This window comes from Hyperolius riggenbachi, chromosome 7 (genome assembly GCF_040937935.1).
Source record: "Hyperolius riggenbachi isolate aHypRig1 chromosome 7, aHypRig1.pri, whole genome shotgun sequence".
In the NCBI taxonomy this organism is placed as follows: domain Eukaryota; kingdom Metazoa; phylum Chordata; class Amphibia; order Anura; family Hyperoliidae; genus Hyperolius; species Hyperolius riggenbachi.
Window position 1 is genome coordinate 299,525,920 of NC_090652.1, and position 27,429 is coordinate 299,553,348.

At 45.7% G+C, this 27,429-nt stretch overlaps 1 protein-coding gene across 2 annotated transcripts in view; it reads left to right on the plus strand.

Annotated features, from left to right (window-relative positions):
• Positions 1 to 25,243, plus strand: part of USP37 (ubiquitin specific peptidase 37) — an 87,436-nt gene extending 62,193 nt beyond the window's left edge. Inside the window, exons 19-24 of one of the 2 annotated variants that reach the window (XM_068246049.1) lie at positions 1,676 to 1,818; positions 7,056 to 7,116; positions 7,217 to 7,332; positions 10,838 to 10,907; positions 14,249 to 14,387; positions 18,377 to 25,243. In XM_068246049.1, coding sequence (XP_068102150.1) covers positions 1,676 to 1,818; positions 7,056 to 7,116; positions 7,217 to 7,332; positions 10,838 to 10,907; positions 14,249 to 14,387; positions 18,377 to 18,467 — 620 coding nt within the window. In that variant the 3' untranslated portion in view covers positions 18,468 to 25,243. The remainder of the gene's footprint in view (positions 1 to 1,675; positions 1,819 to 7,055; positions 7,117 to 7,216; positions 7,333 to 10,837; positions 10,908 to 14,248; positions 14,388 to 18,376) is intronic. The other variant, XM_068246050.1, reaches the window with a different exon arrangement.
• The last annotated feature ends 2,186 nt before the right edge of the window (positions 25,244 to 27,429 follow it).

A 27,429-nucleotide genomic window follows, 5' to 3' on the forward strand; every position in this document is an offset into this window, starting at 1 on the left:
TAGGATTTTATTGTACTTGTGAGATTTTATGGTCAGTAATACAAAAAGTGGAAATTGTTCCTTTGCCTGTTTCGAGTTGAGTCATTACTAGGGATGATCACAGATATGCAAATTATTCCGAGCTGATGCAAATGTATGCAAATTCTTATGCAAATATATGCAGCTTGAAAATTAACCAATCAATTTAAACCTGGGTTTAACTCATTGGTCCATTTTCAAACTGCATACATTTGCATACAAATTAGCATAATTTTGGAATTCTTTGCATCTCATTGATCATCCCTAGTCATTACCTCCCGTGTTTACCTTCTTATCCCCTTGTATGGGCACGGCCTTATCTCCTATTATTGTATTTGCTGTATTTAGCAGCCTGACAGGGAAACGATTGACTTTGCTAGTGAAGGGAACTTTTTTTTTTTTTAACACTTTATTATTTTGCCAGTATTTATAGTTCAGGTATTAAAGGCCACCCGAGGTGAAAATAAACAAATGACATAAACAATTGTGTCTATCTTTCTGAAAATTATTTTTTAAAAGATATTCCACAGTTTTATATTTAAATCTACTTTTTAAGTGTGTACTGTTCTATTGTTTTTGCGCAATGACACATTCATTGAAGTATGCCATAGCTAAACATTCTATGAACTATTGACCCTTTTTATCTTTCTTGCTCTCAGAAGACATTTTCTGCTAGGAAAGTGTTTTATAGTTGTAATTTCTTATCAGTGAGGATCACACTGTAGCCACTTCCTGTCTGAGTCAGGACTGAGTCAGCCACTTACATACCTGATATTTAACTCTTTCGGGCAGAGAAAGGAAAAAAAGAAACACAGCATAGTTATTTGTGTACTAGGCACTGTACATACACATGTCTATCTCATCATTTCATGTCACCTGGGGTATCATTTAAATCAGGGGGAAAAAAATCTGCATTGATAATTGTCCTTCAACTAACGACCGCATCACGCCAATGGGCGTGAACGCGGCGGCAGCGCCACGGCCGCCTAACGCCAATTAGCGTCAGGTCCTGGGGCCGGCTACTGCAGGAGATCGCGCACAGGCTGCGCGCTCATCTCCTGCTTGAGGGGCGGAGTTCGGCCCCTCCTTAAGTCTCTGAGTGGCGATCACCGCTTGGGAGACTGTTAGACGCCATCTATTTACTGTGTACAGCACTGCGATATGTCCCCTCCATAGGCTGAATAGTGATACTGATCACGCTGATTGACTGGCGGGGGGAGGGAGGGAGCAGGATCAGACCCCACCAACAGAGAGCTCTGTTGGTGGGGTGAAAAGGAGGGAGGGGGGGCGAAATCACTTGTGTGTTGTGTTGTGCGGCCCTGCAGCTTGGCCTTAAAGCTGCAATGGCCAATTAAGTAAAATATAGGCTGGTCTTTAGGGAGGTTTAACACTGCAGTCCTCAAGTGGTTAACTACAAAAGGTCACAGATCACATCTCGTTTTTCCAATGACAATCATGTAACGTGATTAAAAAAAAAATTTTGTACATCACAATGGAAGTTGAAGCGCAATCTCAACTAATAACAAAAATTGATTCTTCTCTTCTGCTCCCACTTGTTTGTGGTTTGTTGACCCTTTTCTATATGTCTGTGTTTGTACTTTTTGCAGTTTCTTCACAGAGGAGAAAATGAAAAAACGATTTCTTTGTTGTGTTTCAGGGACAGCCCAGTACTTTGATGAAAATAAAGAGAATAAGACACCAGAGGGCTCTCAGGAGGTAGAGTGGGCACAGTATGACCTGGAGAGGGAACGGGAGGAGCAGGAGCTGCAGCAGGCTCTGCAACAGTCCCTGCAGGAGCAGGTAAGACCACTCCCATTCTCTTTCCTTAAAGGGAGCCCGAGGTGGGCTCATAAAAGTAAAAAAAAAATAAAAATTAGGCTACTTGATCCGGAGGGCTGAGCGGATCAAGTAGCCTCTAAACCGCCGCTCCTGTGGGCCGCATTGGCCCACTTTCACTTTCGTGACCTCTAGGTCACGACGCTGGAAAGAGATTAATTCTCTCACTAGCATGCAGCGAGGTGGTGGTGCGGCAGGGGGCGTGGCCAGGGAGAGAGAACTGCCCAATGGCAGCTCTAGAAACCCCGCCGGAACGCCCCTGGTAGGCATCTTGAACAGGGAATCCCTCTCTCCTATGTTTACCTCTGAGATGGCTACAATTAATGTAAATACTACTTCTACTTGAATAACAGATGTATTGTGCTATCCACGTAATGATTCCTGTGAATTTTATAAAGGAAAAGCAGAAAATCCTATTCTAGGCAGTGGGCGTCTTGCCAAGCTAATGCTGACATCCTATCCTCCCTGAGGGCTCTTTTCCACTATGAAATGCGATCGCAATCGCGATTCCGATCGCGATCGCAATCGCGATTCCGATCGCGATCGCAATCGCGTTTCAATTTCCACCATGCGATTGCGATTGTGCTTGAGCTACTATATTCATTATAGTCCAGCTCAATCGCATACAAAACGCGGCAGGACGACGATTGCGCTTTGACCAAAATCGCATCGCAATCGGATCGCACTAATGGAAATTGCTGCTGCAGTTTCCATTGGTTTAATGTACCTTGCGATTTGCGATCAGAAGCAAATCGCAAATCGCAGGCTAGTGGAAAAAGGCCCTGACTCTGTTTTCCCCCCCTCCCTTCTCTTGCTCATTGTGTATTCATTAGCTGCCCTCCTCCCAGAGTCTTCAGACACTCCCACTGAGGTGTATACTAACAATTGCACTGTCTATTTTTTTATTTACACATTCAATCACTGAGTCACCTCAGCCTTGCTTGTAAACCCAAGTCATCAGAGGGTTTTTCTGATAAGGAGCTAGGCAGGGAAATAAATGGAAGAGGAGGAATATATTATAGATAAAAAGAACTCCCAGCATTCAACTCTTTGGCACTGTTTGGCACTAGGGCCAGTGCACATAAAGTATGTAATAATAATAACTACAAACCATAACAGAAAAAGTTTTAATGCAGGATTAGCATCTTTATCACTTAATACACTCAGACCAGTTGCTGTTGAAATTTTGATTTTTATGGTGACAATACCGCTTTGTTACCTTTTAAAGTGTACCCGAGATGAATGGAGAAACATTTTTTTACTTACTTGCGGCTTCTTCCAGCTCCCTGTAGTGTTTGCTCCCTCAATGTCCTCCTGGTTCCCTCTGTTGTGCCGCTGTCAGCCCCGTGATGTCTGCGATTCTGTCCCAGACTACTGCCTGTGTGCGGCTACGCCACCGCCCGATCGCACATCTGTGGCCAGGAGCATTGCGCATGCGCAGTTCATTAAGACGGACACTGCGCAAGAACGCTTCTGGACGCAGGAGCACAATGAATGTGGCCCGGAACAGGGCAGTGGCCTGCAACCCAGCTGGATTACGCACTTCATAGCAGCACAACAGCTGGGACTGGGAGGAGCTGACGGACAACAGGGGGGATGCCCCAGATTAGTCTTTTCTCAGGTTTACTTTAAGGGGAAATCTCCCAAACTGTAACTCTGACAGCTGCACGGTGGTTGTAGCCCTAAAAGTAAACTAAAAATTTTGGTTTGAATAGCTAAACTTTTTTTTTTTTTTGTTAAAAATAAATATGACTTACCTTAACCACTTTACCCCCGCGCGTACGTATTTCTCCGCCCCTTTTTCCATCCTTTAAAAACCAGGGACGGAGAAACACGTACTTTCCGCGTTCCCGACGCTGCCCGCGCTCCCGCTCGTAAACACGCCGCCCGCCGCTAGTAAACACGCCGCCGCCCGCTCGCCCAGAGATCAATGAACGGGAAAATCCATTCCCGTTCGTTGATCTAAGCCCCGCAATGATCAGCTGCTCTCCTATGGGCAGCGCGATCATTGTGAGAAAAAACTCACGTGTCCAGCCTCCTTATTCTTCCTCCAAGCTTCCGGAAGGAAGCTTGGAGGTCGCATTAAAACAAAAAGTTACTGTGGCCATCTTGTGGCCAAATAGTAAACTACACCCTACACATTTTTCACATACAAATAAATGACTTTTACACATAAAATTAACTCATTACCTCCCACACTCCCCAATTTTTTTTTTTTTGTAATTAAAAAAAAATTAAAAAATTTACAATTAAAAAAAATACATAAATAGTTACCTTAGGGACTGAACTTTTTAAATATTTATGTCAAGAGGGTATAACACTGTTACTTTATAAACTATGGGCTTGTAATTAGGGATGGACGCAAAACTGAAAAAAATGCTCCTTTATTTCCAAATAAAATATTGGCGCCAAACATTGTGATAGGGACATAATTTAAATAGTTTTATAACCGGGACAAAAGGGCAAATACGTTTCATGGGTTTTAATTACAGTAGCATGCATTATTTAAAAACTATAATGGCCGAAAACTGAAAAATAATTATTTTTTTCCCCACATTTTTCCTATTTTCCCATTAAAACACATTTAGAAAAAAATAATTCTTGGCATAATGTCCCACCTAAAGAAAGCCTAATTGGTGGCGAAAAAAACAAGATCTAGTTCATTTCATTGCGATAAGTAATAATAAAGTTATAGACGAATGAATGGAAGGAGCGCTGAAAGGTGAAAATTGCTCTGGTGCTCAGGGGGTAAAACCCCTCAGTGGTGAAGTGGTTAATGCTACACAGGCCATTTTGAGATGTCATGTTAAAGGAGAACTGAAGTAAGAGGTATACAGAGGCTGCCATATTTACAGTATTTCCTTTTAATCAATACCAGTTGCCTGGCAGCCCTGCTGGTCTATTTCTTTGCAGTAGTATCTGAATAACACCAGAAACAAGCATGCAGCTAATCCTGTCAGATCTGACTTTAAAGTCAGAAACACCTGATCTGCTGCATGCTTGTTCAGGGGCTATGGCTAAAAGTATTAGAGGCAGAGGATCAACAGGGCTGCCAGGCAACTGGTATTGATTAAAAGGAAATAAACATGGCAGCCTCCATATACCTCTCTCTTCAGTTGTCCTTTAAAAGTTACCGTTCAGACTGTAGCCAGTTATGCATTTCCAGAGATGGGGATGACCCGACGCATGCTTCCCTGCCACCATGACAACAGCACTATAGCGTGGATCGGCGTGGTTGGCCCTAGAGCTGCGCAGCCACACTCGGGGCAATGCAGACTGCGCAGCTTGCATCATACTGTCACAGTTGCAGTTTTAAACCACACACTGTCTTTTAAAGAGACACTGAAGCGAAAAAAAAATTATATTATGATTTGTATGTGTAGTACAGCTAAGAAATAAAACATTAAGATCAGATACATCAGTCTAATTGTTTCTAGTGCAGGAAGAGTTGAGAAACTCCAGTTGTTCTCTATGCAAAAAAGCTATTAAGCTCTCCGACCAACTTGGTTGTGGAGAGGGCTGTTATCTGACTTTTATTATCTCAACTGTAATTGAACTGTTTACTTTTCCTCTAGCAGAGGAGATGTCATTACTTCACAGACTGCTCTGAAAGGGAACCAGAGACGAAGCACCCTTGTGTATTTCACCATGTATATCAGTAAGAACATTAGAGAAAACACTTCCCATGCTCTCTGTTTCACCCTCACTGCTAAAAGTGTCTGTTATCAGCAGTCACAAGAATCCCAGACTGAGCAATTGAATCTGGCTTTGCTGGGAATGATTATTGCTGAGTCATTATAGCAAAGCCACAAGGGGGCAGGCTTGGGCTTGAAATAACACCACAGGAGACAGACTTAGCTATAATCTTTCTGTAGCAAAGCTAGATGGAGCAGCCTGACTTCTCAGTCGGGGATTCTTATCAGAGGTGATAACATTAAGATTACACAGAGAACAATGAAACAAAGGGCAGATTAGGTGTTTACTGTCATGTTCCCACTGATTTATAAGGTAAAATACAAGAGGGTGCTTCATCTCTGGTTCTCTTGAAAGACTCATTTTGAATGCTGAGTGTTGTGTAATCTGCACATATTATAGAATGATGCAATGTTAGAAAAAACACTATATACCTGAAAATAAAAATGAGAATATTTTCTTTGCTGCTAATCTTCTAGTAATTATTCATAGTACACAACCAATTCATTATATCATATATTTTTTTTCGCTTCAGTGTCTCTTTAAGTATAAAAGAAAGCCGAAATGATCTTTCCTGCAGTAAAACCTTATCTCAAGCTGTCTCTCACTGTTTCTTGGCAGTTTAAGCGCTTCAGAAAACAGGACTGTATTGGACCCAGTGGGTCAAATAGCTCAGAGAAGCTCTTTTTTGCATAGAAAACTGTTTTTCTGTTTTATAACTTTCTGTACTGGAAAACAATAGGACACTTTCCTTGGCTACTTATGTTCTATTTCTTTGCTGTACTACGCATGCAATTCCCTATCTCTCACAAGTTTACTTTTGCTTCAGCTTTGCTTTACGTTTTCAAACAAAGTCGAACGTCATGTTTTATTGTTTATGGACACCTTAAAGTGGGTCCCAGATAAACTTTTTTACTCATTGCATAATTGTGTTCCTAACATATAGTTTATAGGGCATTTCTCAAGCCAAATACTTTTTTTTTTTTAATGGTTTTAATACCCTAATTCCCTATAAACTAAACAAGCCTTTATGGGAGCTCAGTCTGGGCAGGAAGAGGAGGAGGTGTTACTAGCCAGAGATTTCAGAGACAGAGGGGAATGAAGTTTTCACAGGCTGAAGAGTGGAGATGCAGAGGAGCTTGCCTGTGTGTAATGATCACAAGCAGAACATGGCTGCTCTCATTGTATCACAGGAATAAATAATCATAAACTGTTGAAGCTGTTTGCAGCCAGATCTGCTGTGTAAAAACTAAACTTTAGATAAGATATAGAGACAAGTTACTATTTCTAGTTCGGTTTTCATCTCAGATCCGCTTTAATGGCAATAATTCTACTGATTGCTAAGCAGAATTTTGCAGAAATCTAATTGATATTGAGCAGTCAAGGTTCAATTTCTGCCGCCCGTTCGAGTACTTTCAGGACCGCCCCGTCCTCTTGTATACGGCTAACGCTACCTCTTCATTCTCGAGCTCTACATTTGTCCTTAACTGACCTTTCACTGCTTGCAGGAGGCGCGGGAGCTGAAGGAGGACGATGACCTGAAAAGGGCCACAGAGCTTAGCTTACAAGGTGACCCAACTAGTTCTCTTTCTGTCTCTATGGAAGACAAGTTTCTTCTTGCTTTCTGTATACTAAAATGGTAACGGGCAATTGTGATTGGTGGTTGCAGAGTTTAACAACTCGCTGATGGATGGGGTGAACTCAGACGAGGATTCTGGGAATGAAGAGGTGTGTGACATGGAGTACACAGAGGAGGAGACCGAGGAGCTGAAGAGGAATGCAGAGGTAATGGGCATTCCCGTACACAACCTACAACATGATTCCTGGAGTTTTACTTCCTGGTCGTAACTGAAATTAAAGAGGAACTCTAGTGAAAATAATGTAATAAAGTGCTTCAAAAGGATTTAGTCAGTGTTTACCCATAGTAAAATCTTTCCTCTCCCTGATTTACATTCTGACATCACATGGTGACATTTTTACTGCTGGCAGGTGATGTCAGTGGAAGGAGATGCTGCTTGCTTTCCTGGAAGTTGGAAACAGCGTAAACTGCTGTTTCCCACAATGCAACAAGGCTCCCACAGTGTGATGTCAGAACCATGGTCCTGACATCACACTGTGGGAGAGATTTCACCACAATATCAGCCATACAGAGCCCTCTGATGATCCGTTTGAGAAAAGGTAAAGATTTCTCATGTAAAAGGGGGTATCGGCTGCTGATTGGGATGAAGTTCAATTCTTGGTTGTAGTTCCTATTTAAAGGTGGGCAAATCCTCCCTGCGGTTTGATGCCGAGGGAGTCCTCTAGGCTTGCAATCCTGATGCCTGATGGGCCGATAACGCACAGATACTTGAAGAAAGTTTGAGACTCACTGTTTTATGAACACAAACCATTCCCTGTGGCACACACTGCCAGATGGCTGACAGTCACTGGATTAGTCCAGGTGTTAAAAACAAAGCTTCGCTAAAATGGTTGCCGCATAGACCGCAATATGAATGGCAACCACAGCGGTGCCCAGGGAGTAATTTGGGCACCTGTGGAGCCCGATATGTATCATTTCTAGGTGGCGCAGATATCGTGGAGTTTTGGTTTTTTGACAGATGTGGGGGGGGGGGCAGTTAGGGTTAGGCATTAGTAGGAGGGCTCAAGTGAGAATACAGCTAGGATTAGTGAAAATAAAATAGTGGTAAAAATGACCAATATTCCACAATCTTATTGCCCGATAGTAAAATATCAGTCATTTTACTAATAGTCTACTAGCAGCTATCCCCATCGCCCAAATTACCGCTGTGCCCTTTTTACACGCATGCTTTGAAAAGGAGTAATAAGTGCATCTGCTCTTTGCAGCTAATTACTCCTGTAGTAAGGTGGGAGCTTCTGATCAGTATGTACTCCAGAGTGCTGTTGCCATGGTTTTAAAGAAGTGCAATGTGAGCCTTCGGTTACTTTTGGAAATTGGTAGCGGACTACAAAATGAAATGGAAAGGAGAACTCTTGTTAAATTTTCTACAATACTGGTTCTGCACCCATTAACAGACCTTTTATAACGAGAGGAATTTCACTTCCAATTTTATTCTGAGGTAAAATGGAAGGCAGTGCATAGATTTCCTGAGAGGAGCAGCAGCGGAGTGGTGGGAGGAGCCAATTTAGAGGTTAGCAGAGAGGAGCAGCAGATGAGGCAAGAAGGGAGGAGCTAATTTACAGATTAGTAGAGGAGCAGCAGATGAGGAATGATGGGAGGGGCCAGTGTAGAGATTTGCAGTGAGAAGCAGCAGATGTGGTGGGAGGAGCCAAAGTAGAGATTTGCTGAGCACATCTAGGGAGTTTTCTGCCTTTTTTTTTTTTTTTCAAGCGCTGAAAAAGCGCTTGACTGAGGTCAGGAAGTGACAACACGGAATCGCTCTGCAAAACCGCTTAGTAAAGCGCTTTGCACAAAATTGTAGCGCGTAGTGGAGCGCTGGGGGGGGGGGGGGGGAGCTCAAAAAGATTGAAAATCTCTGCTGTCAGCAATTTCAATTTTAGATGTGAACAAAGCCTCGCAGCAGATGAGGAATGATGGGAGGGGCCAGTGTAGAGATTTGCAGAGAGGAGCAGCAGATGAGGAATGATGGGGGGGGGGGGGCAGTGTAGAGATTTGCAGAGAGGAGCAGCAGATGAGGAATGATGGGGGGGGGGGGGGCAGTGTAGAGATTTGCAGAGAGGAGCAGCAGATGAGGAATGATGGGAGGGGCCAGTGTAGAGATTTGCAGAGAGGAGCAGCAGATGAGGAAGGATGGGAGGGGCCAGTGTAGAGATTTGCAGAGAGGAGCAGCATATGAGGAATGATGGGAGGGGCCAGTGTAGAGATTTGCAGAGAGCAGCAGCAGATGAGGAATGATGGGAGTGGCCAGTGTAGAGATTTGCAGAGAGCAGCAGCAGATGAGGAATGATGGGAGTGGCCAGTGTAGAGATTTGCAGAGAGGAGCAGCAGATGAGGAATGATGGGAGTGGCCAGTGTAGAGATTTGCAGAGAGCAGCAGCAGATGAGGAATGATGGGAGTGGCCAGTGTAGAGATTTGCAGAGAGGAGCAGCAGATTAGGAATGATGGGAGGGGCCAGTGTAGAGATTTGCAGAGAGCAGCAGCAGATGAGGAATGATGGGAGTGGCCAGTGTAGAGATTTGCAGAGAGCAGCAGCAGATGAGGAATGATGGGAGTGGCCAGTGTAGAGATTTGCAGAGAGGAGCAGCAGATGAGGAATGATGGGAGGGGCCAGTGTAGAGATTTGCAGAGAGGAGCAGCAGATGAGGAATGATGGGAGGGGCCAGTGTTGCGGTTTGCAGAGAGGAGCAGCAGATGAGGAATGATGGGAGGGGCCAGTGTAGAGACTTGCAGAGGAGCAGCAGATGAGGAATGATGGGAGGGGCCAGTGTAGAGATTTGCAGAGAGGAGCAGCAGATGAGGAATGATGGGAGGGGCCAGTGTAGAGATTTGCAGAGAGGAGCAGCATATTAGGAGTGGTGGGAGGAGCCATAAGGTCAGTCTAGCTGTGGTGGTTTTCATGATGGATTGCAGAAGCAGACGAGAGACTGCAGGGAGAGATGTCCGTAGGAGAACTTCAAGATGAGTGAGGAAAGATCATTCCTTTGTATCCAGCATTGGCTTCAATTGACTGTTACACATCCATTAGGAGATGTCTCATTGGCAACCTTTAAAGAGAACCCGAGGTGGGTTTGAAGAATGTTATCTGCATACAGAGGCTGGATCTGCCTATACAGCCCAGCCTCTGTTGCTATCCCAAACCCCCCTAAGGTCCCCCTGCACTCTGCAATCCCTCATAAATCACAGCCACGCTGCTGACAAACAGCTTGTCAGAGCTGGCTGTGTTTATCTCTATAGTGTCAGTCTGCTGCTCTCCCCGCCTCCTGCAGAACTCTTGTCCCCGCCTGCATCCCTTCCCTCCCTGCTGATTGGAGGGAAGGGACGGGGGCAGGGACTGGAGCTATGCAGGAGGCGGGGGAGCAGCTCAGACTGACACTACAGATGTAAACACAGCCTCACAGCACGGCTGTGATTTATGGGGGATTGCAGAGTGCAGGAGGACCTTAGGGGGGTTTGGGATAGCAACAGAGGCAGGCCTGTATAGGCAGATCCAGCCTCTGTATGCAGATAACATTCTTTAAACACACCTCGGGTTCTCTTTAAAAACTGACCAAGATTGTTGGTGTATGATAAGTTTTATGACTGGTATTAGTTTTTTTTGTTGTTTTTCTCTACTTTTGAAGTCCTCATTATTTTGTACTTTCCACCTACAGACAGGAGAGCTGCCTCATTCCTATCGCCTTGTGAGTGTCGTCAGCCATATTGGAAGCTCCTCCTCTTCTGGTAAGAAGAATACCTCCTGTTTTTCAGCTTCCATTCAGTGTATTTAGAAGTATTTTTAAAGCAAATATGAAGCAATGGTAAAAAAAAAGAAAGTCAGATAATACTCTATGTAAAGGGAAAGCTCTGCATCCCATAAAGCAGTGATGGCTAACCTTGGCGCTCCAGCTGTGGTGGAACTACAAGCAGAGTTGCTCAACTCCGAATTTGGGTGAAACCCGGATAGTTGCTATCCGGATTTCACCCTGCTAATTACAAACACCTGTGCGGGGGGCTGGGGTCGATCTTGCCTAGCTGATGCCTTCTTCGGTCCGTCCTTTGGTGCCTCCCACGATGCGGTCCACGTGGCGGTCACTCGAGTACAAACACTTCCTCCTTCCGGGTTGAAGGAGGAAGTGGATAGTCACGTGACGTCGGATTGGACCGCATCGTGAGAGGCGCCGATGGACGGACTGAAGAAGACGTCAGCTAGGTAAGCTTGACCCGACCCCCCCCCCTCCCCCCGCCCAGCCTGCACAGGTGATTGTAATTAGCAGGGTGAAATCCTTATAGCAACTATCTGGGTTTCCCCGAATTTGGAGTTGAGCGTCCCTGATTACAAGACCCATGAGACATTACAATACACAGCTCTAAGCATAACTTGGGGAGATAGGAGATTTGTCGTTTTGTCACAGCTGGAGTACCAAGGTTAGCCATCACTGCCATAAAGCTTTCCTGGCCCTCTCTCCGTGCCCTAGTCCCACTGCTGTCCTCTCTCCCCTGCCTTTGGGACTCCTCAGAAGGCTTTGGAAGCGCTCGTTTCCCTGAGTACTTCCAAAGTCTGGTGCATCTGTACTGAGCACACATAAGCAGTTCGGACCCAGAAGCCTTCACGACTAGTCCTGAAGTCTTACTCCACCAGTTGGTTGAATACCTTCAATGGGGGGGGGGGGGGGGGGTGCTGGAACAACGGGACAGGCCAAGAACCGGGAAGGCTTACCTCTACATATGAGTATCTATGGTAGGTTTTTTTTTTTGTTTTTTTTCCCCAGTATTACTTTGACCACTGAGGGGTTCTTCCCCTTTAGGACCAGAGCAATTTTCACCTTTCAGCCCTCCTCCCTTTCTTTTGCCAATAACTTTATCACTACCTATAACAACAAAATGATCTATACCAGTCTCTTTTAGCTGGGTGCTCCACCCGGCTAATGTTGGTGAGCACCCGGCTGTCATTTGCTCACCTTCACATCCTCCTATGCGGTAAGCACAGTTGCGCAGTGAAGCGCCATCCCTGCATTCTCACGTCCCACCCCTCCCGACCACTTTTTCATGCTACCCGGCAGGAAAAAAATTCTGGGGAGAACACTGTATAGCTTGTTTTTTTTTTTGCCACCAATTAGGCTTTCTTTGGGTGATACATTATGCTAAGAATTATTTTATTCTAAATACATTTTAATGGGAATAGGAAAAAGGGGAAAAATTCAGTATTTCTCAGTTTTCAGCCATTATAGTTTTAAAATAAAACATTCTACTGTGGTTAAAACCCACAAATTGTATTTGTCCCGGTTATTGCAATGTTTAAAATCTTTCCCTAGTACAATGTATAGCGCCAATATTTTATTTGGAAATTAAGGTGCTTTTTTCAGTTTGCATTTTCCATCACTAATTACAAGCCCATAATTTAAAAATGATCAGTAATATACCCTCTTGGCATACATATTTGAAATAAAAAGTTCAGTCCCTAAGGTAACTATTTTTGTATTTATTTATTTTTTAAATGTAATTTTTTTTTCTATGAAAAATTTTTGGGGGGTACTATGGGAGAGTGTGGGAGGAAAGAAGTTATTTAAATGTAATTGTGGGTCTTTTTATTATAATAAATGTATGTAGGTGTAATTTTACTATTTGTCCACAAGATGGCCTCGTGCATTATTCCTATTAGCCTACTAGAAGTACCTAAACAGGAAGTAATGCATGGACAAGTTGCTCCGGAAAATACAATGACGCAGCCATCTCATTGATGCCGATGATTGACACGGGGACTTAGATCAATGAATGAGAAGTGCATTCCCATTTATTGATCTCTTTACTAACTGGTGGCGATGTGAGCGAGCACGGGAGCACGCACTGGACACGGCGGGAAGTGCGCACATCGGCGAAGCGGCAGGAGCCGTGTATCTACGCCCCTGGAACAGTAACAGTCCTCCGCGGGGTGTAGCTATTCTTCCTCCGTTTCATCAAGTGGTTAAAGGACAACTGTAATGAGAGATATGGAGGCTGCCATATTTATTTCCTTTTAAACCGTATCAGTTGCCTGGCTATCCGGCTGATCCTCTGCCTCTAATACTTTTAGCCATAGCCCGTGAACAAGCATGCAGCAGATCAGGTGTTTCAAACATTGTCAGATCTGACGAGATTAGCCGCATGCTTATTTTTGGTATTGTTTAGATACTACTGCAGCCAAATAGACCAGCAGGGCTGCCAGGCAACTGGTTTTGTAGAAAAGGAAATAAACTGACATCCTTTAAAAGGAAATAAATATGGCAGCCTCCATATCCCTCTCAGTTCAGTTGCCCTTTAAAGCACACCTGAATTAAAGGGGTATGGAGGCTGCCATATTTATTTCCTTTTCTACAATACAAGTTACCTGGCAGTCTTGCTGATCTCTTTGGCTGCAGTAGTGTCTGAATCACACACCAGAAACAAGCATGCAGCTAATCAAGTCAGTCAGACATCCGTCAGAGCACCTGATCTGCTGCATGCTTGTTCAGGGTCTATAGCTAAAAGTAATAATCAGAGGCTCAGCAGGACAGCCAGGTAATCTGCGTTGTTTAAATTAAAAATATAGTAAATGTCAGCCCTCCCTATCCCTCTTACTTCAGGTGTGCTTTAAAGAGAAACTGTAGCCAAGAATTGAACTTCATCCCAATCAGTAGCTGATACCCCCTTTCCCATGAGAAATATTTTCCTTTTCACAAACTGATCATCAGGGGGGTCTGTATGGCTGATATTGTGGTGAAACCCCTCCCACAGTGATGTCACAGCTCTGAGGTACTGACATCACACTGTGGGAGCCTTGTTGCATTGTGGGAAATAACAGCTGTTTTCAACTGCCAAAAAAGCAAGCAGCCTCTACTTCCAGTGACATCGCCTGCCAGCAGTAAAAATGTCACCATGTGATAAATGTCAGAATGTAAATCGGGGAGAGGAAAGATTGTACAATGGGCAAACACTGACTAAATCATTTATACACAATTACTGTAAAAAATTAAGCTCTTTTTTATTACATTATTTTCACTGGAGTTCCTCTTTAAGTTTAGTTCTAAGACTTGATTTGAGTGTGTTTCTTTGCTTCTTTCTTCCAGGCCACTACATCAGTGACGTGTACAATACAAAAAAGCAAGCTTGGTTCACATACAATGACCTGGCTGTGTCGCGGACCCAGGAGAGCACCGTTCAGTGCGACAGAGATCGCAGCGGCTATATTTTCTTTTATATGCACAAGTAAGAGTTAATGGTTTTTGCTGCCTGGTCTCTATATATTTTGCATTTACCATATGGAGATATTTCTACTCTGAAAAATGTGATGGTGTGTTTGATAAGATTAGGAGTCCAGAATTTAGCCCGTCAGAAACGCCAGGCAGTGCATTGAATGTGATCTTGAAGTGAAAAGAAGCACATGAGATAGTAGTGTCTGAATCGCATGCCTTAAAGGACATCCGAGGTGAAAATAAACAGATGAGAAAAACAATTGTAACCATCCTCCTTCTCCTAAAAATTACTTTTTTTTTTTTTTTTTTTTTTTTTTTTTAGATATCCAACAGTTTTATTTTATATATAAATCTAGTTTTTAAGTTTTTACTGTTTCATGATCTCTGCTCAATTGCTCAATGACACCTTCATTGAAGTATGCCCGAGCTCAAATCTATGAAATATTGAACCTTTTTATCTCTTCCCTGCTCTCAGAAGCCATTTACTGTCAGGAACGTATTTTATGGTTGTAATTAGTAATCAGTAAGGGTTATGCTATAGTCTGACCCTGTCCGGCCCGGACAGTAACTGTCACTTGCATACCTGATTAACTCTTACAGGAAGGAAAGAAAAAAAGGACCACAGCATAGTTACAGTATTTGTGTGCTTGAAACTGTACATACACATGTCTTTCATTGTCACGTCACGTCGGTTGTCCTTTAAACAAAGCTGCACTAGAGCAGTCACACTTCAGTTAGAGCACCTGATCTGCAGGGTTCATCCAGGGTTATAGCTTAATAGGCTATACTCCCACCGAACCACACTGCAAGTGCACTGGCTGTCCCAGCTGTTACGTCTTCTTTACTTCCCTTGCCCGTCATAGGTAGGTACAGTTGCCCCTCAGAATTAGGTAGCCAGAGGTGCCCCCGACTGAAGGGAGATCTGGTCAGTGGAATGCTGAGAGCTGGGTGAGTAACCGCTCATTTCTGCTCTGCTTGGGACAATGCATATGGGCAGGAGGGAGGGAGGCACTCCAGGAGGGGAGTGAGCTGCCTTCCCATCATCAGGAGCCTGTAGGCACGTGCCTACACTGCCTTATGGTAAATCTGGCCCTGAATCAAACAAATTGAGACTGCCCTTTCATTTAAAAACTTGCTCATAGTCCAATATGTCCCCCAGGTTCCGTTTGATTAAGGCCCCCGTTCACACTTGTGTTTCTCTGCCAAACAGACCGGATGACCTGACCGGATCCGGATCGGAACCGTACGGTTCTGATCCGGATCCTGTCAGGTTGCATCAGGTGTACATCAGGCTGCGATCCGGATCAGTTTGGCAAAAGAGTACAAATAAATAAAAATTTGGGGGTCTGGGAGGTCAGCAGAATGTGTGGAATCAGGTCCTCCGCTGTTTAGGCCTCACCTCCACCTCCGACATACTGCCAACAGCTCCAGCACGTTAAAGTCACTGCTGCTCCACTCCAAAATGCTTCCCATGTGACCCCATCCAAAATGGCCGCTAGAATACGCATAGGAAGTGGGGTCGAACGTCAGGTGTTTGTAGCCAGTGTGTTCTGTGCTTTCTGTTTCCCATTGGTTTTCTATATCTGGATGGTGCAGTCAGGCTCCGGTCCGTGTGCGTGGGCTGGATGATCCGGACCGAAAAATAGAGCATGTTGGAAATGTGTCCGGATCCAGTCCGGCTCCGGAGTGTACGGAACGGACGCATGTGAACGACCGCATAGACTTTGCATTGCTATGCGGAACGTCCGTTCCGTTTGTACAGTATACGGTCCGGCGAATCCGGACAGGAAACGCTAATGTGAACCGGGCCTTAGGGCGAATGGCGTGAACGCTAAAACCTTATATTGGGTAGTTGGATGCTTCTCTTTGTGTCGCTAATATATAGTTGTGATGGGGAATTGTATGCGATGTGCAGATCTCTCTAATATTTACTGTAAGTTGTGCCCGGGCCCCTTCTGAGGTTTGGGGAAACTCCAATATGTGAGGCCAAATTCTTTGTCATGTAAGATTAAAGCAGACCTGAACTCAGAACTTCCTCTCTGCTCTGAAAGTTAAGCAACAGCATAGTAACCTTTAAAGAAAAACATTTCTTTGTCACAGCTAATACAAATCCTGCAATAAATCTGCAGTGTCCACTTCCTGCTTTCACGGGAGCAGACATAGGGGTAACATCTTGTGTTTACAAATTAGCTACTCTGCCGAGGCAGCCAGTTGATACAGCAAAGAGATTAAATTGCACTTGTGGTTAGTCACAGATGAGGGCATTAGACAGGCTAAACTCTAAATACATAAAGGGTGCATTTCTCTGTATTTTTTATGTCCTGTACAAGAGTTCAGGTCCACTCTACCGTTAACATCCTCTGTTACCGCTCAACCACTCTTAACCACTTCACATCCAGACCTTGTTTCCCACTTATGGAGCACAGTTTTGACAGTCCAGCTTTGTCCTTATTTAATCAGAAACAACTTTATCCCAACTTATGACACAGAAATAAAATGTTGGTTTTTTTTTTTTTCAAGACAAACTAGGCTTCCATTGTATGCCATTTTCCCCTCTATTTTGTTTTCTATGAATTTTAATGGGAAACCGAAGAAAAAATAGAAAAAACACATTATTTTTCAGTTTTACCAATTCCAGTGTAAAAATAAAAAGTGCTGCTGTAGATAAACACAAATTTTGTTTGGCTATTCTTACCGCTTATCACAAAACTTAGATTATGTTCCTGTCACAATTTATAGTGAAGATATTTGATTCTGAAATAATGCTACAGAGTGTATTTTTCACTATGAACTGACAAAATAAAAGTGTTTTTAATGGTAAAAATCAATCTCATTAGCTCAGGAAACATATATTCCCGTTCACCAATTAGTGCTGCATAAGCTAGTGCCAGAAATGTGCACAGGAGCAAGCCCAATCCTGCACAGCACTGCTTCTGCTACAAGACGTCGATCTACTGCCTTGTGGCTTGTGATGAAGTCACAAAGGACGTAGATATACTGCAGTGGTGGATAAAGTGGTTAACCGTTTGATGTTGAGTACTGTTTCTGGTGAAGCACAGTGTAAACTTGTTACTATTGTACCTTGTGACTGTGGACATGTACTGATCTATGTATGAACCTGTGCTTCAATAAACCTCTTTTTTTGTGGAATAAAAAAGTGACCTGGTCAGGGCAAGAGCAGGTAAAGTGCTGACGCTCCAGGTCGCAGAAGTCCCTCCCTCCCCAGTATCATTGGCTTGGGCCCGAGTCACACTAGTATTTTAAAGCTAAATGGATCCGGTCTCTACTTTACCGGATTCGTAGGCTTGTTCCACACTGGGAAACTGATCTGATCACCAGTCAATCAGATCAGTTTTCACTCCGTTGCAACTCTAGTCTGCTGAGAGGGTGTGTGGGTGAGGGAGGGTTTCTTATCCAGGCTTCAGTCTCTCTTCCCCTTGTGTCATGTGGCTACCAGGAAGCGTTGACGTGATGTGAGACGCAAGGATAAAAGACAGAAGCCTGGGTAAGCAACCCTCCTTCACCCGCCCACTCAGGAGTCTAGCGTCCCCAGTCCCCACATCCACCCAGACCCACACCCCCAGTGGAGCGACCCCACAACCCCCTAGACCCGCACCCCCGGTGGAGCGTCTTCACATTCCCTTCCACCCTTCACACCCGGTGGATTTTGGCTCATAGAACGGTCCGTTTCTTCACTAGTGTGAAGAACCATTCCGTTCTCTCATTGCACTCAATGCAGGGCTTTAGCTTCCATTTCTGGTCCAGTGGGCTTAGCGGTCCGGAAAATGTGGTACTTCAAGAAAGTTGCGGTCTGTTCAGCGAAACGTACGCAACAGATCATTACGAACGGACGCATGTGAACCGTTCCATAGGTTAACATAGGATCTGTATCAGTTTGTACAGTATCTGTTCCATTCAGATCTGCGTATGGTCCGTTTAACGCTAATGTAAACCGGGCCAGTTATCCTTTGAATACTTTACATCTGCCCTTTTCCTTTGCAGAGACATTTTTGATGAACTACTTGAAGAGGAAAAGAGGTCACAGGCCACAACGGCTACAGACCCCAACAGAAACTCTCGGCTTCCTCTGTGACCTCTCAAGGCGACGGGAACGTGTCATAACAGCAATAAGACTTTGAAGTTCCGTTGGGGGACTGTCTAGGCATCAGTAAGCACCTTCAGAACACTACGCCGCTGGAGCCAGTGGAGTCTGGTGGGGAGAGATGCTGGGCTCCAGTCGTTTAATCCTGGAAGATTTGCTGGCGCTGGTGTTAATGCAGTTTGTTTTTTTGTTTTTCACGGAAGAATATTTCTATGAGATAAATCTATCTTTTGGTAATTTTTAATGGGGGGGGGGGGGGATACTAACGCTGAAACGACATAGGACTGATTCATTTCAATGTTCGCCAGTTCACAGTGATAAGACAGCGAATGGGAGCTGAAAGGCATAAGCTGGTCTCTGGGCCTTTTTCAGCAAGAGGTTTGTATGGCACCAAAGCCTCCAGTCGTACTCAGACATTCATTCTCCAGCTTCTAACTTGGCTATGGAGAGTGTGGTCTGTCCGGTGACTCTGAGGCCATAGATAGGGATGCCACTGCCTAGGAGAACTCACGGAGGGGCATGTGATCAGTTTGGTCAGCTGATAATTTGTAAGACTCTGGCTGTGATGACTTCCTGGTTTAACACAGGATTATGACCAGCAAATCAGAGCCTTACAAATCTATCAGCTGATCAAACTGATCACATGCTTCTCCATGAGTTCTCCTAGGCATTGCCATCCCTACTGTGAAACCTTGATGTGGCCTTTTTTTGTTAATTCTCAAGTATATGTGTGTGTGTATGGATATTGTGCCAGTGTTTGCAATTGCTATTAAACTAAGCTCTGCTTGTCGCACAGTCAGCAAAGCTCAGGTGGCTGTACAGTGCTGTTTTCAGTGAAAGTTTGCAGATTTTGCTGTAAAGGACACCTGAAGTGAGTAATATGGAGGCTGTTGTATTTCATTTTAAACCATACCGGTTGCCTGGCTGGCCTGCTGATCCTCTGCCTCTAGTACTTTTAGCCATAGACCCAATTAAAGGAATGGTTTGTAAACCATTGGCTTTCCATGATTTGCTCCTATTGGTGAAATTAGTAACCAATGAAAAGGTTTCTAATATCTGCTATTTCTGATGCTTTTCTTAGTTGCAAAGCAAGCCAATGTGACAGGAAGGAGAGTAGATGTTGGAATGTCAGTGGATGGAGAGGAGTCTCTCTCCCATGGCGATGCTTTCTTCCATGCTAGTGAAAAGGGCAGATTGACAAGCTGTTATCACCCAGCCATGCCTCTGATGGTTCGCAGCATCTGCAACTTGTAACAGTTGGTGTCACCCAGCCACCTCTGTCGGTTGGTAGCTCCTGATGTCACCAAGCCCACCCCCACCCTCTCTGATGATTGGTAGCTTCTGCTGTCACCTACCCCTCCTCTGATGGTTGGTAGCTCCTGGTATCACCTAGCCCTCCTCTGATGGTCTGTAGCTCCTGGTGTCACCTAGCCCTCCTCTGATGGTCTGGTAGGTTCTGCTGTAACCTAGCCCTCCACTGATGGTTGGTAGCTTCTGCTGTCACCTAGCCCTCCTCTGATGGTTGGTAGCTCCTGGTATCACCTAGCCCTCCTCTGATGATTGGTAGCTCATGCTGTCACCTAGCCCTCTTCTGATGGTTGGTAGCTCCTGGTATCACCTAGCCCTCCTCTGATGGTCTGTAGCTCCTGGTGTCACCTAGCCCTCCTCTGATGGTCTGGTAGCTTCTGCTGTCACCTAGCCCTCCTCTGATGGTTGGTAGCTTCTGCTGTCACCTAGCCCTCCTCTGATGGTTGGTAGCTCCCGATGTCACCTAGCCCTCCTCTGATGGTTGGTAGCTCCTGATGTCACCTAGCCCTCCTCTGATGGTTGGTAGCTCCCGATGTCACCTATTCCTCTTCTGATGGTTGGTAACTCCTGGTGTCACCTAGCTCTCCTTTGATTGGTTGGTAGCTCCTGGTGTCACCTAGCCCTCTTCTGATGGTTGGTAGCTCCTGGTGTCACCTAGCCCCCTCTGATGGTCTGTAGCTCCTGGTGTCACCTTGCCCTCCTTTGATGGTTGGTAGCTCATGCTGTCACCTAGCCCTCCTCTGATGGTTTGTAGCTCCTGCTGTCACCTAGCCCTCCTCTGAAGGTCTGTAGCTCCTGGTGTCACCCAGCCCCCCTCTGATGGTTGGTAGCACCTGCTATCACCTAGCTCTCCTCTGATGGTTGGTAGCGCTCGATGTCACCTAGCCCTCCTCTGATGGTTGGTAGCTTCTGCTGTCACCTAGCCCTCCTCTGATGGTTGGTAGCTTCTGCTGTCACCTAGCCCTCCTCTGATGGTTAGTAGCTCCTGGTGTCACCTAGCCCTCCTCTAATGGTTGGTAGCTTCTGCTGTCACCTAGCCCTCCTCTGATGGTTGGTAGCTTCTGCTGTCTCCTAGCCCTCCTCTGATGGTTAGTAGCTCCTGGTGTCACCTAGCCCTCCTCTGATGGTTGGTAGCTTCTGCTGTCACCTAGCCCTCCTCTGATGGTCTGTAGCTTCTGGTGTCACCTAGCCCTCCTCTGATGGTTGGTAGCACCTGCTATCACCTAGCCCTCCTCTGATGGTTGGTAGCTCCCGATGTCACCTAGCCCTCCTCTGGTGGTTGGTAGCCCTCCTCTGATGGTTGGTAGCTTCTGCTGTCACCTAGCCCTCCTCTGATGGTTGGTAGCTCCCGTTGTCACCTAGCCCTCTTCTGATGGTTGGTAGCTCCTGGTGTCACCTAGCCCTCCTCTAATGGTTGATAGCTTCTGCTTTCACCTAGCCCTCCTCTGATGGTTAGTAGCTCCTGGTGTCACCCAGCCCCACTCTGATGGTTGGTAGCTTCTGCTGTCACCTAGCCCTCCTCTGATGGTTGGTAGCTTCTGCTATCACCTAGCCCTCCTCTGATGGTTAGTAGCTCCTGGTGTCACCTAGCCCTCCTCTAATGGTTGGTAGCTTCTGCTGTCACCTAGCCCTCCTCTGATGGTTGGTAGCTGCTGGCGTCCCCTAGCCCTCCTCTGATGGTCTGTAGCTCCTGGTGTCACCCAGCCCCCCTCTGATGGTTGGTAGCACCTGCTATCACCTAGCCCTCCTCTAATGGTTGGTAGCTCCCGATGTCACCTAGCACTCCTCTGATGGTTGGTAGCTCCCGATGTCACCTAGCCCTCCTCTGATGGTTGGTAGCTTCTGCTGTCACCTAGCCCTCCTCTGATGGTTGGTAGCTCCCGATGTCACCTAGCCCTCCTCTGATGGTTGGTAGCTTCTGCTGTCACCTAGCCCTCTTCTGATGGTTGGTAGCTCCTGGTGTCACCTAGCCCTCTTCTGATGGTTGGTAGCTCCTGGTGTCACCTAGCCCTCCTCTGATGGTTGGTAGCTCCTGGTGTCACCTAGCCCTCTTCTGATGGTTGGTAGCTCCTGGTGTCACCTAGCCCTCTTCTGATGGTTGGTAGCTCCTGGTGTCACCTAGCCCTCCTCTGATGGTTGGTAGCTCCTGGTGTCACCTAGCCCTCTTCTGATGGTTGGTAGCTCCTGGTGTCACCTAGTCCTCCTCTGATGGTCTGTAGCTCCTGGTGTCACCTTGCCCTCCTTTGATGGTTGGTAGCTCATGCTGTCACCTAGCCCTCCTCTGATGGTTTGTAGCTCCTGCTGTCACCTAGCCCTCCTCTGAAGGTCTGTAGCTCCTGGTGTCACCCAGCCCCCCTCTGATGGTTGGTAGCACCTGCTATCACCTAGCTCTCCTCTGATGGTTGGTAGCGCTCGATGTCACCTACCCCTCCTCTGATGGTTGGTAGCTTCTGCTGTCACCTAGCCCTCCTCTCATGGTTGGTAGCTCCCGTTGTCACCTAGCCCTCTTCTGATGGTTGGTAGCTCCTGGTGTCACCTAGCCCTCCTCTAATGGTTGGTAGCTTCTGCTGTCACCTAGCCCTCCTCTGATGGTTGGTAGCTGCTGGCGTCCCCTAGCCCTCCTCTGATGGTCTGTAGCTCCTGGTGTCACCCAGCCCCCCTCTGATGGTTGGTAGCACCTGCTATCACCTAGCCCTCCTCTAATGGTTGGTAGCTCCCGATGTCACCTAGCACTCCTCTGATGGTTGGTAGCTCCCGATGTCACCTAGCCCTCCTCTAATGGTTGGTAGCTTCTGCTGTCACCTAGCCCTCCTCTGATGGTTGGTAGCTCCCGATGTCACCTAGCCCTCCTCTGATGGTTGGTAGCTTCTGCTGTCACCTAGCCCTCCTCTGATGGTTGGTAGCTCCCGATGTCACCTAGCCCTCTTCTGATGGTTGGTAGCTCCTGGTGTCACCTAGCCCTCCTCTGATGGCCTGTAGCTCCCGGTGTCACCTAGCCCTCCTCTGATGATCTGTAGCTCCTGGTGTCACCTAGCCCTCCTCTGATGATCTGTAGCTTCTGGCGTCACTTATCTCTCCTCTGATGATCTGTAGCAGTTGCTGTCACCTAGTCCTCTGATGTTTGGTAGCTCCTGGTGTCACCTAGCCCTCCTCTGATGGTCGGTAGCTCCCGATGTCACCTAGCTCTCCTCTGATGTTTGGTAGCTCCTGGTGTCACCCAGCCCCCTCTTGATGGTTGGTGGCTCCCGGTGTCACCTATCCTTCCTCTGCTGGTCTGTAGCTTCTGATGTCACCTAGCCCTCCTCTGATGGTCTATAGCACCTGCTTTCACCCGGTCCCCTCTGATGGTTGGTAGCACCGGCTATCACCCAGCCCCCTCTCATGGCTGGGTTGCACCTGCTGTCACCTGGCCCTCTCTGATGGTTGGTAGCACTTGCTTGTCATTTGAGCTTGCTTTGATAGTTGGTGGTGCCTATTTGGCCCCCTTTTGTCAGCCGCTAGTGTTTGCTGTCACCTAGCTCTCCTCTGATGGTTGGTAGCACTTCCTGTCACATGACTTCCTTTGATAGTTGGTAGTTCCTGCTGTTCCAGCCTCAGAAACAGATTATGGAAGCCTATTCCTTGCACTAAGCTATTGATTCATCGAGAATTCTTAAAGCCTATTTTCCAGGAAGAAACTGAAATCCCAAAAACCATTTTAGACCCCCCCGGGTTCTCCTGTTCTCTGCTTGCTGAGGGTCTTGTGTTTTTCGAGGCCTCACGTTGAAGCAGCTGCTCAGTTGGATCAAGCAGCGGGCTCTGATTTGCTGGTCTCAGTCATGTGCTAAAGCAGCTAATGATCCCAGCAAATCAGAGCTTTTACAGATCACATGACTGATCACATGGCTTTTCCATTGCTGCTGCACACAAAGCATGCTGTGATACTAACTAATAGAGATAGTCGGTAAGATGCTTGCAAATTGTATACAGCTCAGAATTGGGCTAAGCCAATGCACTTCCTTTTAACTGTGAGTGGCCCATTGTCACGCTGCTTGAAATTGGCGTACATGCCATGTTCATTAGCATCTTATTGATGATCTCCACTAACCAATCATACGTTCCTGTAAAGGTGGCCATACAATGAGAAATGAGAGAACACCAAGAGCCCAATATGATGCACTATGTACTGGATTGATGTGGGTGATGAGAGGCAAGTAAGTAGTTATACTCACAAACATGGGTTACCACTACGGCAACCACTGTAGATGCAGGAGGGGAGATTAGACCTGTCCTCACTCAGGATTTAGAAGTCGCTCTCTGTAGGTCTGGAATAAGGGGTTAGCACCCTTCCACCATGGGTGGACTGAACAATGTGGAAATGAACAGAGGCGACAAAAGGATAAAAGTAGCTAAAAACTTTTAAGAAAATGGGGAAGGTAGTGGTGGACTTGCCTCCTCCAGGCAGACACAAAAACAAGTTGATATTATATCAACAAGGAAATGTATTTATATATACACTCCAAAGGGTCAAATCAACGCGCTTCGATGGTGTGGCCCTGCTTCATCAGGCAATGGGGATGGAGCATATAGCAATAAGTGTATGACTTAGCCTAGCACCTCTGTCAGACACTTGTTGCTGTATGCTCCATCCCCATTGCCTGATCAGTCGATTTATCATTCAATAAAATTATCAAATAGGGTGGTCAATCACAGGGATGTGGAGTCGAGGAGTCGGAGCAATTTTGGGTACCTGGAGTCAGCGTTTGAGTCGGAGGTTTCATAAACTGAGGAGTCGGATGATTTTGTACTGACTCCACAGCCCTGGTCAATCAAGTGCAAAATGTATGGCCACCTTTTGGTAGCAGAGCAGGTGAGGTCATCCCCCGACAACCCTCAGAATAACTCACTGGACACAGACTGAATACCTGTTACACCAGCCCCGATTTGGCACGTAGAGGCGACCCAGGTAGCTTTGACAATCAGTACTGTCTGGTCATGGAGGTAGTGATGATTTATTTTCTGTAATGACTTATATTTGCTTGTCAGACCTCCACCTTTGCTTCTCCGTTCCAGTCGTTGCTCTTCAGACTGTTGGCTCCTCTGGGACCCACCACCTCATTTCTTCCAGACTTTGGTCTGCTCTCTCTGTGTGATCTTTATTTCAGAGTTTGTTTGACTAGCGATGATACATCCAGAATGTTACTTTATTATTGACTTTTGTTGTCTATCGGCCGATGGGAGCTTTGTATTCACCCGGCCTGTTCATGTAGCAGCTTTGGACTTTCACAATGCAATTTGTATAAATGTATGTAATGTTTCATTCATTTTCCCCCTTTGTTTTTTTTTTTTTTTTTTTGGGTAAGATGAACTTTGATTTTTGTACATATATCATATTTAAATGTTTTAGGCTTTGTTTTTATGGTTTTTCTTTTTGATCAGCAAGTAACAAAGTTATAAAGAGGTTCAATAATGCCGTTGTCATGGTGTTTGTCCAGGTTGGGGTCATGTCACCATAGCTTGCCAGATGTTTTGCTCCCAGCTCTGCTCTGTTGCCGTGCGTTCATAGCTGTTTTTAGGCATAGACAAACCAGGCAAATACCTGGAGAGACAGGAGGGGGGCACCACAATGCTCTTACCATGCTATGCATTATAGGATTCTTATACACAACTGCCAGTTGGAACCCGAGATGATGAGATATGGGGACTGCCATATTTATTTCCTTTTTAAAGGGAACCAGAGAGGAAAGCACCCTTGTGTAGTTTACCATATATATCAGTAAGAACATTAGAGAAAACACTTACCATGCTCTCTGTTTCATCCTCACTGCTAAAAGTGTCTTATCAGCTGTGATAAGAATCCCGGACTGAGCATTCAGTCTGGCTTTGCAGGGAATAATTAAAGCTGAGTCATCATAGCAGAGCCACAAGGGGGCAGGCTTGGGCTTGAAAAGACACCAGAGAAGACAGACTCAGCTATAATCTTTCCGTAGCAAAGCTAGACTGAGTGCTCAGTCGGGGATTCTTATCAGAGGTGAGAACAGTGAGATTGAACAGAGAAAAATGACACAAAGAGCAGATTAGGTGTTTACTGTCATGTTCCCACTGATTTATAAGGTAAAATACAAGAGGGTGCTTCATCTCTGGTTCTCTTTAAGCAATACCAGTTGCTTGGCTGTCCTGCTGATCCTCTGCCTCTAATACTATTAGCCGTAGACCCTGAACAAGAATGCAGATCACATGTCTGTCGATGACAAATATGAGCCTGGGTGGTTGTTTGGTTTGTTTTTTTTTGTCTTCACTCCATAGCCCTGCAAGGACTGTGGAGTCAGTTGGGAGCAATGCTGGCTACCTGGTTTTATAAACTGAGGAGTTGAAGTCGGATTATTTTGTACCGACTCCACTGCCCTGGGAACAACTAATTAAAGAAAATGTGCAGCTACCCAAAAAAGTTACTCACCTTGGTAGAGGGAAGGTCCTGGATCCTATAAATCCTTCCCGGTCCTTTCTTTGTGTCCTTTGTTCCCCTGTTTCAAATCTGCTGCCCTCGGGGCTCCACGTGAAGTCGAGTGCGTTCCAAACCTTCACAAGGTCCCCAAAGGTGACGCACAACTAAAGCCAAAAGCTCAGCATGACAGCCAGGCAACTAGCATTATTTATAATGGAATTAAAATGTCAGCCTCCATGTACTTCTCACTTCAGGTTCACTTTAAACAGCCTGGTTACTTTCCAACATTTGCAGGATTAGTAGATGTGTATGTTTATACATTGCAAATGATATGTTCGCAAACTGACGGGAGGGCTGGCCGGCACTCTGACTGGGCTGTATTGGGCCAGCCAACAGTACATGTGTGTCACCCAGGCAAGACTATGTGCTCAAGGCAACATTCCATGCAAAACGTCCAAGAGGCAGATCTAGTCTGGCAATAGAGTTTTAATAATGGCAAAATCCATACAAAAGTGCAACAGTGTAATGTGGAGGCATTTGCATAAAAAAATCATGGCTCTGCGGATGAATAAATGCTGTGTAAACTGTGCATTGGTAGTGGTGCTGTAACTGGTTGGAGGGGAGGCAGCTTGTGGGCGCCAATCGGTGCACGGCCTTACAACAGTTTCGCGGGGCGGATGCAGAGACTGTTTTAAGGCCGTGCACAGATTGGCGCCCATAAGCTGCCTCCCCGCCACCCAGGTACAGCACCACTACCAACGCACCGTTTACACAGCATTTGATCATCCACAGAACCATGATTTTTTTTTTATATATGCAAATGTCTCCACATTATACTGTTGCTATTTTGTATGGATTTTGCTATTAAAACTCTAGTGCCAGACTATTTCTGCCTCTTGGACGTTTCAAATGATATGTCCCATGCACTATACATTACACAGACACTAAGTATTGGTTTCTTATTGCAGGCAGTGCAGAGTGATGAGGGACATACTTTTTATGACCAGGCTGTGAAGGGTTAAAGGACAGGCAAATAAAGTGAGGGATGGAGTGGAGGCTGCCATATTTATTTCCTTTTAAGCAATACCAGTTCCCTGGCTGTCCTGCTGATCCTCTCCCTCTAATACGGTTAGCCATAGACACCTGAACAGGCATGCAGCAGTTCAGATGTTTCTGACCTTGTCAGATCTGGCAAATTAGCTGCACGCTTGTTTCTGGTGT